Consider the following 14,596-nt stretch of genomic DNA (forward strand, 5'->3'; position numbering starts at 1 on the left):
GCTGTCACACGCACCTGAGCACATTGCCACACGCACGAGTCATCGGTGAGCGTATTACCATTCACTCTGTCATGCTCCACTCTGCACATCTGTCACTCAGTTTGGCTGAGATTTTAATTTTTTATTTTGGTCAATCTGTTAAGCCTGATGTGGGTTTTGGATGGGATGTAGGGGGTTTCCTCACGAGTTCACATCTGCCAAGAGATGTCACATGAGTCAACATCTGTCCCTTGTTTATGTGCCTATCAGTTAACTCTCACAGATACAAATATCAATTTATGTAATGCTTGTCGTCAAGCGGGAATCCGATCAAATAGGCTGACTTGCTGAAACCAGTCCACACACAGGAACCTCAGCCCACATTCACACAAACGGATTACATGAGTGCATGCAGAAACCTAGAAGTACACACACACAAACAATACACAGCAATGCAGCACACTCTCCATAGCTGGAGTCTATTGTCACTTCCATGCCATATGCTGTCCATCACGGTGTGGGAGATGCCGTGGGTAACTGTTCTCCCCAGTCAGTGAGTCTGCAAGGCCTGCACTCACCCTGACTGTCATCTAGCATCTGCTGGCTTTATCAAACACCAGACTGGTACTGATGGAGTCAGGACCCATGTGCCCTTGCTTTCCGTCTCCTCTGCCCAGTAAACTTTACTTCCACTCTCACCGATAATATACACAATTTCAAATTTCTCACATTTCCCATCACTCAACATCATAGAAAGAATTGCTTTACACAGAAATTAACATGCTGAATGGGTCAGATTGACATTCCATCTGAGCCAAAGAAAATGGCTTTGGACTTGTTCAATAGCAGCAGGTCAGATGGGCACCTCTCACTGGGTAGATCAGATTACATTAGAAATCAGAGAAAGCATGAGCTCTAGCAAATATGGACATTTTACACTCAACCACACTACACTGTACATCAAGTGCAATGAAATCATTGCATGACTGAACCTTTGTAATTGTCTATTCACAAAGTAAATTGAAGTGCATTTTTACAGACAGTGAATTGGTGACCAGAGTACTGTATATATACAGGGAACATGATGTAATACAAGAGTAATTTTTGACATCTTTCAAACAGACAGATTCTTGTATGCCAGATGGTCTTTTCACATTATACACGGGGAATTCTGGGAACACACTTATTAAAATGAGAATAATATTTAGCATATATATATATATATATATATATATAAAAATCAAATAAAATGTTCATATATCAACACCCACTATTTTAGCACAAGTACCATTCTAAATAATGTTGGAATGACCCACAATAGTAATTGCAAAACCCATTTTTCCCCATCACAGCATTATACATATTAAATCAGAAAAAGATTGGTACCGTTTTTGTGCTGTATTTTGGTGGATTGGTCTTGTAGCTGTAATCCGAGTACTGGTCTGAGCCGGTGGAGTTGTCATCACCGCCTGTTCCCACAAAGGTGTTGGCAGCAGGGAGCTCCTGGACAGCCTGATGCTTTTGGGAGGCAGATGGGGACTGGGCCTGGAGCTGGATGGAGGGCAATGGGGAATTGGAACGGTAGTGCCTGCCTAGGTCAGGGCTTCCAGGCGGATATGTCAGAGGCAAATGGATCCTGGGGCTGTCATTGACCCCATCAAGGTTAAATTTCAGACTCTTTTGAAGGCTGACTTCCTCGTCCTCTCCAAGAGGTTTAGGTGACTTTGGTGGCTTACCTTTTTTACCCTTTCTCCCCTTGCCACTTTTTGGCCCTTGCTTGGGGGCATACAAATCTTTGGTCTCCTTCTTGCCAGCCTGATAACCACTCTTTGCTTCTCTTTGAAGGCGATGCCTGATGAAGACCACCACAACAATCACAGTGACCACTCCCGCCACTCCTGCTAGACTGCCATATACAATGTTGCTTCTCTGGGCAGCCAAACCATAATCTGGGTCACCTGCAATGTCCATGTCCAGTGGGGTGTACAAGCTATGCCCCACAAGTGCCTCCACATAACTTACATTAGCAATGGTTTCATTTACGTAAATGTGTACCAAGGCAATAGCATGGCGGGATGGTTTGCCTCTGTCACTCACTTTTATCACCAGTCGATGCAGACCACTATGTTTTCGAGTTAGTTCCTTTGTTAGTGTGATCTCACCATTAGATGGAGAGATGTAAAAAAGGTCATGTGGATTTCCCCCAGCAATGCTGTATACTAGCTCAGCATTAGAACCAGAATCAATGTCCTCTGCTTCCACCACTTCAACAACACTGTCTGGAGCAGCCATGGGAGAAAGACGCATAAAGGATGAGTTAGATGGTTTAGTGACAACCGGTGCATTGTCATTCTCATCGAGAACATTGATGGTCACTCCAACGTAGGATGACCTGGGTGGGTCCCCTCCATCTACAGCTTTCAGCCGGAATGTGTAACTGCTCTCTTTCTCTCTGTCAAATGAGATACTGGAAAGAATAGTACCAGTACCATTCTGGATCACAAATTTGCCCACATCCGGTTCCACAGAAAGTTGCACTTGAGCATTCTCACCCTCGTCCATGTCCTGTACTGTTACCATACCAACAGGGCTAAGAGGTGGCATGTTCTCCAAGACTGAGAAGCTGTAGCCACTCAGCATGAACTTAGGATCGTTGTCATTCCGATCAAGTACTTTAATTACAACTGTGGCAGTACCCCTGTGACTCGGAACCCCTTTATCAGCTGCAGTAACACGGAACTCATAGCGCTCCTTGTGCTCGCGATCAAGAGGGCTTCGAGCACATACTTCGCCTGAGCTGGGGTCAATCTCAAAAAGCCCCCTTGTTGAAGAGTCCGCAATAATGCTGTAGACAAGCTCTGCATTAGTGCCACTGTCTGCATCTGAGGCAACTACATCTACCACCTTTTCTCCTGGTTGGTTCTCCTCAGCAAACTCTACTTCAAACAGGGTTGGTGAGAAAATGGGGGAATTGTCATTTGTGTCAGTGACTTGGACTTTCAGCGAGTTAGTGCTGGACAGAGCTGGATTGCCTGAATCCACTGCCACTATCTCCACCCGGTAGTCTCTAACTCTTTCATAGTCCAGGGGTGTTGTGGTCTGCAGAAAGTACTTCCTCTTGTTGTCAACTGATGAATCGCTGGCTGGCCGAAGCTGGAAAGGAACATCACCTGCAACCACACAGGTCACCACGGCATTCTCTCCCTCGTCCTTGTCTGAAACCTGTACCAATGCAACTGCTGTGCCAACTGGCATATCCTCTGAAATATTTGCTACTCCATCACTATGGGTCACAAGACCAATGCCTCGAATCTCCACTGCTGGTGCATTGTCATTCTGGTCCGTCACATCAATAGAAACATACGTTTTAGAACTTTTGGGTGAAGGACCTTTGTCTCGTGCAACGACGTAAAATTTCAAATTGTTGATCTCCTCACGATCCAACGGGCCTTTGACATATATGATGCCTGATGAGCGGTCTATCCGGAGCAGTTTTGGCACAGGATCAATGGCCTGATGTAATGTGTATTCAATCTCGCCATTAGGACCCATGTCTGAATCATTAGCCCTCACCTGCAATAGAAAATATTAAATAAATTGGACTGAAATAAATGAGAATGTAAAACACTAAAATAACAACAAAATAGATTTTACACATAGTCAAGACAATTTACAAAAATAGGACAAGACTACAAAACAACATTCATTAGACATTGGGCATTAAATATTGGGTATGTGAACACAGGGAATCTATTTATATCACAAAACTGGGAACATAGTCAGAGTATTGCATAACAGGATTTCTGGGGCATATGCTATCTATAGAGAGTGGGGTTCCTTAAAAACAAACTATACAGATCATCAGATCATCTCAATAATCTCTTTCAAATTAATCTACATAGTAGATTAAAATAGTTTATAGTAATTTATCTAATTGTTTTTTTGTTTTTTTTTTAACCAAATGAGTGTGTTATGTGATGATCAAAATTGATTATTCTAATAATTTAAGAAAGTGAATGTGGTAAGTTTGGCCCCGATCCATTGATGTAAAGCATCAAAGTGAAGAACAGACAGCTGGGAGGTTGGGACAGCAGTGCTCATTAACATTTCACACTCAGACATGATGCAATAGACAATTTATCTTGCCTTGTTTGGATCTAAAGGTTGACTTTTTACCTGTAACACGGAGTGTCCGATTGGGCTGTTCTCTGCAACCTCTGCTTCGTAGGAGGATTTTTCAAATGTGGGTGCATTGTCGTTGGCATCAGCAATGACAACCCTCAGCAAGGCACTGCTGTAGCGAGGTGGATTGCCTCCATCCACAGCTTTGATGGTGAGGTCATAGGAGTCTTTTAGCTCTCGATCAAGACTTCCCAACACAATGAGTTGAGGCAATTTTTCACCTCGGTCCTCTGCAACTTGCAGACCAAAGAGTGCTACAGCCTCTGGTCCTGCCGTTAAGGTGTAGTCAGCTACTCCATTCCTCTCTGTATCTTTGTCAGTGGCCAGTGGAATTGAAAAGAGTGACCCCATGTGGGTGTTCTCTGGAACTGAGAGGGTAAGGACAGGTGAGGGGAATTGTGGTGTGTTATCATTGATATCCTGCACTTCAATCCTTCCCTCTATCAGCCGTGGACTCTGATTTTGAATAAGGTCTGTGACGGACACCTCAAACTCCAGAAAGCAGGGCTTGCCTTTATTACGACAATCCTTCAGTGTCTCTCTGTCTATGGGGATCTCAGTGGTAAAGATATCTCCAGTTTTGCCATCCACCCGCAGATAGGGAGCGCCCACCTCCAGTTTGTACAGGTGTCCAGTGTCTGGTAGCCCCTGGTCAGCTGCCAGACTGCCAATGAGTGTGCTCGGAGGCTGTTCCTCATGTACGCGGTATAGAATGCCACCCACCGCACCACTCAGCAAGTCCAGTAACAGTCCCCACAGCAGAAACAACACCACGGGGAGATCCATGGGCCCTCGGAGAGGTAACACCTCAGTCTGCAAAACAGTGTGAAAAACATGTTAAATCATAAACAAGTGTGTCACGCGGTACTCTTTTGAATAAACAAAGAAAAACAAACATCCTTTTTTCTTTTCTTTTAACTTACTTTACTGTTGATGGACTAGCCATGGGTGAAAAAGAAATCACAAAGCACACACTGTTTTGTGTACACATTGTGAGCACTAAATCCAAGGCTAAGAGTTGTAAAAGCTCTCCGGAAAATGGCTCTTCCCCCGACACCACTAAAAGCATCCTCTCTCATTATCTTACATTATTTATCATCCTCATTTTTGAGCAGACAATTACTTGTATGTGACGAAAGGCTTACTGTACAAATGTCGTTCATAAAGGTGTTTGAAACCATGTTAATGTTTTCAACTTCAGCCAGTGATTTAGTAGCATAACTGCTACAACAATGCTTCTTTGCTTAAATCTAGAAGTTAAATCATCCCTATTAATACCACACAGGAAAATGTTAATTAGCACCCTTTTGAATGCCTGTCCAAGCTAAGCTGCTTTTGAAAATTAATGATTTAGAACACGTAATAAGACACATCTTAATGGGCTTTTTAATAAGAAGGTATGGGTTACTGTTAGGCTCAAAACAACAGCTCAGCAAGCTTTGTACTATTTGCAACATAAATTAAACCATCTTATACACAGTTTATAATGCACTTTCCTCAACATACCCTTAATCCAATACATATTCACAGCCAGTGATGGGGCTATTATTTTGGATGACTTCCCTTTAATGAAGGTTACACTCATTTGATTGGCCCATAACGTAAAATAGGCAGTTTCTCAATGCAAAGTGCTGATGAGACAAAAGGTACTAAGAATACTGCTAACACAGCAAAGGAACCATTCAGCATCACAGAAAGTAGGCTGAAAGATTCCCCTCGGAAACACTGGTATATTAAGATGCTGCACTCCCGGGTCACAGAGCACCTAAAGGCCAGCCCTTATCTCAAAGTACAGATTTACTCAAGACAGAGGAAAAATATCTTTCCTATCAAGGCTCACAAGTTTCAGGCTGATTTACACACTGTAATGCTCATGTTTGATTTTCAACCTGCTAGGGCTCCTCATTAATCACTATCCTGTAGTTTAGTATCTGCTTTGATCTGTATTCCCCTGGATCCAGGTTCCTCTCCTTTTTAAGCACTGAATGGTTTTAGAGTTTAATTATTTTCTGAGATGTTGTGCCTTTAAAGGACAGTGGACAGTTTTTTGAGCTGTGGCACTTAATGCTGTGGCCTTTAGAGGCTCTATGTTTATATGCAAAACATCCATGTAACGTCTAAAATGGAGCATGAGTAAAAACAGAATCAATACAGGCTTTGCAAGCGGCCATGATCCAAAGGAAAGTAAATAAGTGTTATACAAAATAGCTAAACACAAGGATGCATAGAAATCCAATCAGAAATCCAATTCCTCTGTATCTGTTAAGATTGGGAGTGCAGCGTATTGATGCACTAATTGCCCAGGTATTGATGTGTCCTCTTTTTGCATTTGCAGGGCAGCCTCCTGTCGATGTAGCTGTGCTGATAGTGTATAGGGTAAAAACATGATTAGGGACTGTGGCATAAAGCTCTGCCTCTGAAGGCCCAGGCAATAACTTGCACTCATGGCAGTGGGAAGGTGGACCCTAGTAATGTGGTAAGACTTGAACATTGAATCTACTGCTATAGAATAGATACTGAAAATACTTATAACGGTTAGTATATGTTGGCCCGTACGTTATGTCCTAGTCAATAAAACGCCATTTTGCAGCTTTTTGGTGCATTATGGTTTTTTTTTTCTTCCAGAATTTATAAACCTAAAAAGGCTTTAAGTATGCTGCTGCAAATCATTGGCTAGTGCATGTAATTATTTGTAACCACACAATTTAAACTGAATAGAAATCCACTGACGCTGCACTGCCCTACAAAGACAAAGCATAATAACAACACATTTAGTCAAAAGTGGGTTATGACTGAAATTGGGTCTCTTAGTCTATGATCTGTCCTCTGACAGACAGGCTGGGCTGAACTTTCCACAGCTTCATAGAAAACTGAGTATAAATATCAATCAAAAAACTTTGAACCCCCTCAGTTCCAGCATTGACGTATCTATTGCATTTTGCATTTGTAGGGTGGTTCACAGGGAAGTGAGAATATTTTGTAGAAGAAATGTGTTGCTAGCTTGCTTCCATTGACAGGTTGTAGAAGCCATTGTCATGTCACAACAAATTGACAGATTCATACATGAATCCAGCCAATCATAAAAATAATATTTCAAATGTAACACATGGCAACGCTCTTTACATAAGAGACTCTTCAAACACCCCAAGAGCATAAGCACTTAATCTCATCCTGATATGAGTCTACAAACACTCAACAAACTATTTAAGGGCTGTTGATTTTCAACTCAGAGTGCCTCATGAACAAAGGGTTGTTATAACAGCTCTGAACTCAAGTGTAAGCACCAGAAAACATGTGGATAAAGACATTAAATATAGTCTGTTTCAAAGACATCAGCTGGTTACACGCTGTGGTGAGGCCAAGAACAGAACATATGCTCACTGTGGACTGCCTCCCTAGTGAACGCTGCTACACCTAAACAATCTAAGCGAAAACCAGCCAAATTCAGCCAGTGTATCAATCTCACACAGCGCTGAGAATATTCAAAGGTCTGTTGAAATTACAGCACAAGCACTTTCAGACTTGTAATTCCAAGCCTTGCTTACACTGCACAATATACCTGCAACTATTTCAGAAATTAACATGGGCGAACTCCAGCCTAAACAAGTTTCGGAAGTCATTCTCGCTCTGCTCTTGAGACTGATAGTTCATGCAGACATTTCATTTTCCCTTAAGTATTGTGACCTTTTATTTTTCAGCAGTGCTGTAAATCATCTGTTTTCACATTCATTCACGTTCAACAGGTTTAGCATTTCAGCTCAGTCCAATTAAATCAGTTACCCATATTTGTCCAACCTATGGACAAATGCTGTGCAATTTTACAGACAGCTGAATTCAGTAATGACTGTTTAAGATCATACACTATTTTTTTTCTTTCTTCTTTTTGGAAGGAAAAATATAAGTTTTGGACCAACACATGATTTTTTTTTTTAAATATCCTTTGCATAAGGTAATTAAGAATAGTATCATTTCTTATTTGATAACTGCAAAAAAAAAAAAAGTATATGTTATTGATGTATGTAACACACATGCAACACTTACTAATAACAACAATTATTATTAATATTATTATCATCATCATCTTCTTGGGGCTACGAAAGGATTCTGTATTTATTTATTAATTATTATTATTTTGTATTTTAAACCCCATTTTGTAGATACACATCATCCTTTCCTTCGAGCTCAGAGAGGGTTGTGGGTGGGGATGGTGGAAGGGGGAATCCTGTAATCAGCCTTACAGGGATTTGACCAAACATTGATCCTGCTGTTGACCCAGCCAACCCAGGTGGGCGCTCCACTGCGATTTCCTTTATATCTGCAGCCTTGTTGAATACAATCTAACCCTGTGCGGCTAGATGGCGAGTTTTTAAACGACAATAATGTTACATGACTTGCAGTTGCGCGCAGCAAACAGTAGCCTGCATTCAACTGGTCGTTCGTCAACTATCTTTATCGCAGCTGGATTACGAATAAATGTTCTGCATCTTAAAATGCGTAGCAAAAGATCTGCAAAACCGTTTACTGCGCTATTTAATAAGATTCCTGAATTCGCGTCGTGTCGACTAAAGCGGTAACAAACAAGTGCCATTTGGATATTTGTGTATAAACATAAGCACTCCGATTGATTCTGGAAAATATAAACGCCATCCGAATGTGGTCAAAATATCGAAATAATAAGGGCTCGCGCACAAATCACTGCCATCAATAGGCTATTATGTTTCAAAACGCCTGTAGTTTCTGCAATGGCATATCGCCGTGGTGTGTCGAATATTTAAATGTGACCCATCGACATATCGAACCTTCCCCTCAGCTTTATTCATTTTTCAGTGGCGACAATAAAGTTCGTTGCCTACCTTCGTCGATCACTTTTTTTTCTCCTGCCAAGACCGAGGCTTCTCGTCTGAGGATCAACTACAGCTGATGTTTCCTTCGAGATTACACGGACCCCTAAACACCTGCTTTAAAGAATCCACACATCAAGAAAACATCAAATCCTTCCGTTGGAAAACAATCCATAAGTAGCCGCGCTGTTTTCCACGCCATTCCCACGACTCCGCGTCAGTTTGATAACGTCGGCACTCATTTAAGTGTTAATGAATGAGAAATTACGGCTGATGATTGCTGTTAAAATGTCTTTGCTGTTGTTTCTCAACACAGAAACGGTTCTAAACCGAGCAGCTCCCCCCCGTTTCAGTCCATAAATCCTCAAACACTCGTTTTAGGAGAGTGCGGCTTCTCACAAAATTTGATAGTGCTCCTCGTTATTCTTTACCGAATGATACCATAATCTACCGGAAATAATGTAAAAATGTCACAGTACATGGCAGAACGTATGGATTCGGGTTTACCCCCTTCGCTTTCCTCAGAAGTAGACTATCAACGTAGTTTTGGCACAAGGTTCTTCTCTGCACAGGGTTAATCCTGCATTTCTATGCATGTGAGAGAGTGAGTGGAGAGATTTCTCAGCACCGCGCGCTGTTCCCCTCTAGAAGCGCGCGCAGGCGGACGCGCAGAGCGAGAGGAGGTGGGGCTCTCGCGCGCCACAGGCTGTTTGATGAAAAAGGCACAATTTGGTTTGGAAAATAGTATAATTGTTAATAGCCTAATATACATGCCACATATCTGTTTGTGTGTGTGTGTGTGTGTGTGCGTGCGTTTCATTGCTTCCTATTAGCGGGGTTTTTAGAGTCGGAATATTTCAATGAATTGTCTGAACCGGTTCACAAAACCAGAATCTGACTGAATCGGTCTGAGCAGTTTACGAGTCATTGAACTTTGAACAGGGATCTCGCTCTTTGAACTGAGAAATCATGTGGTCTGAGCTTTGGACTAAACTGAAGAAAAATATTAAATGCATAAATGTAATTGGCAAATGCATTTTTCTATAGCCTATTTTAATGAGCTGAGTTGGCTGTAAGAAGCTGAACTGGCACACACACATAGATTTACAACACATAAAAAAAAAAAAAAATGCTGGTTCTATGGTTATGCTACACTAACCATAGTTTAACCATAGTATTTGCAGTGAAACTGTGATTATACTAATGGTAATCAATCCGCCAAAAAAAAAAAAAAACAACATGGTTAGCCTAGGCTATATACTTTTTGAGCCGGTACATTGAAATCGATTCGCGTAGAGATGAGTCGGATCATTTTAGCAAACGTCTGTAGTATCTGTTTTTCATTTAATGAGTTATTCGTTTTAAAGGGGTGGCTTCAAGCACGAGACCTTTCCAAGGGTTACCCACAGAGCCCTGCTCGTTGTGTCGTTACTTTCTCGTGCGTGGATCATAATCTTGAGCAATTGGGTCGTAAAATGTGATGAGTATTGATCGAGTTGGAATCGCATCCAATGAACAAATACAGTTTGATGCATTCAACAGTTGAGAGCTGAGCGCTCTTTGCTCTTTTGGCGCCACCCACGGGCGTTCGAAAGTACACACGGATGGCAAAGCGTGTTCACGTTTCCTCTAATCTACCCCATAAATCCACTCCCCCATCGCCCCCGCACACACACACACGCACGCACACACAAAACAGAGCCGCTGTTGTTGTTTTCATGTTGAAAACAGGATGCAAGATTGTGTAACAGTTAGTGTGAAGAGAAAGACTGACCTCATCCATGAATATAGCCTACTGTATAAAAATGAGAACATATAGAAATTAATGGAGATGTGAGTGGTTCAGCTGCATGAATGAAGACCCTCTGCAACAACAGATTGGAAACATCTACTGCTGCATCTACATCATGTAGGCCTCTGTTTATTTCTTGTTTAAATTAGGGTGAGTGGGTGAGCTGAGCTGCATGCATTTACATGCAACCAAATGAATCAAATACTCGCTCAATCGGATTAAAAAGCCTTTATGTTAACACCCCAATCGATCCAATTGAGCTCGATCTGAATGGAAATTCTTTGGATTGAAATGGGTGAAATAATCTGATCAATAGGGAAAAAATGAAGCATGCACTTGAACCTGAATATCGGATTTATAAACATCTTGCACACACACATACGCAGTGCAATGATGCGTATACTGTATTTTACATATTTTACATTTTATGATCGTGTCCATGTTTATTTTGTCTTTCTTCTCAGGAACTGGTAAGTGGAGAGGACTTAAAGCTAGGGTAGGCAATGTTTTTCATAAACACTTTTTGTCATACAGGTTGAAACTCTCTTCACACCCTGATAGCAATTAATAACAGAAGTAGTCTAAATATTAAAAAATGTACATGTACCTTGTGTGGAAGTCTCAGTACCACACATGTTTGTCCAATCATTGCATTTGGTCCGAATGTTCTACCTGCCTGCAACATATTGCATACTTCCCTCCACGCACCCTGCTCATGCAGACCTCACATGTCATCAGTGTGTTCCATGAGTCTATGCAGAGTTGTAGACACACAAGTAGTATGTCTGAATTCAGAGTATTCATAAAACAGTAGACAAAAAGTACCCAGATGACCTACTACTTCCGGCGAGATTCTGAAGTGCACATTCGATGGGTACTTTACTTTGGCCCTGTCCCAAATGGCACCCTAAACACTTGCAGTCTTATGAGTCTGCACCTTTTTGAACAAAGCTTGCTTCACTTCAGCTCAGCAAAATTGAGCATCGAGGGTGCATATCAACAAAAAGTGGGCGCCCTCAAGCACCCTCCTGAAACCGGGCGGCCACAAGACCATAAGTGAAGTGTGCCAGTTGGGTAAGGGCTTATCCCATGAAGCCACGGGAGAGAATTTAAAGCGACGGTAAAGCGACAGAACCGACACCATGGGTCACATGACAATGACAACATGGCAGATGTAGTATGTCCAAATTGAATTTATATCACACACATTCATATAGAAATTTTTAACGGTCGCAAACAAGCAAGTTTCAAGTTTTGGACGCAGTCACCGAGCACTGCAAACAAACAGAAGCCACCCTTTACAGTTCCTCCTGAACCAAAACAATGAGCTTATGCTGTTGGAATTATGAGATAGCAACCCGTGAAGTTCTACTTGGTGTTGTTCATGTCCTCAGACTTGGATTTATGTATTTCTATGGTCCAGGTTCAGTATTATTGTAATGTTATGTGCTTTGAGACATGAGGTCATTTCATGAGGTAATTTTACAAGTCTCTTGTGACGCTTTGCAGACTCTACTCTAGCTGTGCACATTCATGTGTTTTGGAGGAGGTGTGGCTTTGGAGAGCGTTCTGAAAGGACAACGCTATCTCATGACCAGTTCGTACGAGTGAGGTTGGAAAGGAGGGTGGGATCTTATGCTTTCAAAGCTTCTATTGCTATAGCCTCTACGAAACTGCACTCCCTAGTTTTAATATTTACTAAATATTTGGTGTAAGCTCTTCTGATATAAATGTCAGCTTTCATTTTAGAAGTTATTGCAGTGGTTTGCTTAGATTTTGAATGTGTCGACTGAATCAGATTCTGAAGTTTAGGGTTTATATAAACAGAACTTATTTTTAGAATCTGAAATCAGATCTGAATTCCAAATTAGGAATATCCTCAAATTCTGACAGAGGAAAATGAGTTAATGTAAATATAGCTAGTGTCTAAAACTTAGTGTTTTGTTAGCACAAGTGTTATATTATCATTTAAAAGCCTTAATAGTGAAAGAATGTCATGCAAATACCAGTGATTTGGTAGTCCGGATTGTATGCTGAAAGTTTGTTTTCTCATCTTGGAGTTATACATGAACATTTGAGGAGCATATAGGTTTAACCTTTTATTTAAGGTTATCATTCACCTAAAACTGAACATTTACTGGCTCTCATTTCTTTTTAAAACTTTCATATTACACAAACAATTCTAATTTGCTCTTTTCTATACAAGATAACTGAAAAATAACTGAAGCTCAAGCAAGATTTTACACAAAATATGATATCTGAATTTAGTCTGAGCACATATGAACTACTTTTATGGTGCATTTTGTTCTCATTGCAGCTTAACATCTCCTGGTCCCCATCCGCTTTCATGGTACAGAAGAAAATAGCTCAGACATTTTGCTAAACATCTTCTTTAGTGTTTCAAAGGTTTACAACAACACAAGTGGGAGATAACAATGTCAGAATTTCCCATTTTGGCAGAACTATCGCTTTAAGTAGTGAGTCTGCCAAGGCCTTTATTGATTGTCATGAGACCAGCGGAGTAGAAAGTAGAACCTGCTATGCTTAATTCAGAGTTTACATTGCAAAACTGAGGATTCAACTCGATATTTTTAGCCCTGTATGTTTTCAACACGGTAGATGTTTCCAGCGCTGGGTGTAACAGCATGCCACCTGATGCTGTCTGTTAAAATCAAGCAGCTCCCACCAGCTGAGGGGAGGTCTGTATGAAAGAAAGACAGCAGGCAGTTTGTCCTTCGGAAAGAGTGCAACAGACGTTTAAGATTTGGTTGGAAACTACACGTTTAATTATTTCCACCATGCTGTGGGGGGTTTATATAACTCAGAGGGGAAGAACAATAGAAGTTGGATTTCTGTATAGAAAAAACTAGCCAAAAATCCCATTTTTGTCTGACCTAAATGCTAAAAATGGTTCATTGTCTTTTCAAGTCTTCTTTATATAGTCATCTTTTATGAAAGATCAATACAAACTTGTTAAACCTAATTATCACAGACACAGCAAAGCTTTGTCGAGCCGCATCTCCCTGGTCTCTGTGCAAACATCAAATCCGATCCATGGTGAACAGCGTTGACAGAACCCAGGAGCTTCCAGAGCGGCTCACTGCAGCAGACCCCGAGCCCAGCCCTTAGGGAGAGGTAGGACTTCTTCTTTTCTGCCAGGCGCTCTGAAGGCAGCCTCTTTCAAAGAGTTCCAGTGTGTGAGCCTTTCTCTCTCCTCTACCAGTCTCTCATTAGCAACAAACAAACAGCTGTCGGGTTACCTCTCTTGGGCTCTCATTAAGCGCTGCCAATCACTCATAAGCCTGTCGCCAGCCAATCAAACCGAGGCTTCTACCCATGCTGTGCCCGCCTTCACGCAACAGGGAGGAGGTCAGAGGTCAGCTGCGTATGGGCAATCTTTTGCTATAATATCTTTGTGTATCGTGAGCAGGGCTGAATGATTAATTGAAATAAAGCCAAAATCGCAATATGACCAGTGTTGGGTAGCCTGGGTTTCCCCATGCTGCCTTGACCGCAGCGCGATTTTATTCATGCTGCTTGGCAGCCTGGATACCATGGACCAGATTTTCCCCTCAAAAAGGGAACCAATCACAGAACGGGGAGGGAGCAGCAAGACGATGATGACGTCAATGCGACACACCAGTTTGTTTATATCTGTGGATCCAACATGGCAGCAGACGCAAAGTTACCTTTCGATGCAGCCTTAGATAGTGTTCTAAGTAGTTTAGAACGCAAGTTTATTTCATCTTCTTCCTCGTCGAATTTCTGCCGCTCTACATACGTCATCTGGTATAATTGAAAC

General features: G+C 41.6%; 1 protein-coding gene across 1 annotated transcript in view; it reads right to left on the reverse strand.

Annotated features, from left to right (window-relative positions):
* Positions 1-9,127, reverse strand: part of pcdh1a (protocadherin 1a) — a 78,566-nt gene extending 69,439 nt beyond the window's left edge. Inside the window, exons 1-3 of the mRNA XM_081355249.1 lie at positions 9,015-9,127; positions 4,156-4,974; positions 1,366-3,552 (exon numbers count right to left, since the gene is read on the reverse strand). Of these exons, the coding sequence (XP_081211375.1) occupies positions 1,366-3,552; positions 4,156-4,947 (2,979 nt within the window). The 5' untranslated portion in view covers positions 4,948-4,974; positions 9,015-9,127. The remainder of the gene's footprint in view (positions 1-1,365; positions 3,553-4,155; positions 4,975-9,014) is intronic.
* Positions 9,128-14,596: the final 5,469 nt, after the last annotated feature.

Source organism: Scardinius erythrophthalmus (assembly GCF_964197995.2).
Source record: "Scardinius erythrophthalmus genome assembly, chromosome: 23".
Classification (NCBI taxonomy): Eukaryota; Metazoa; Chordata; class Actinopteri; order Cypriniformes; family Leuciscidae; genus Scardinius; species Scardinius erythrophthalmus.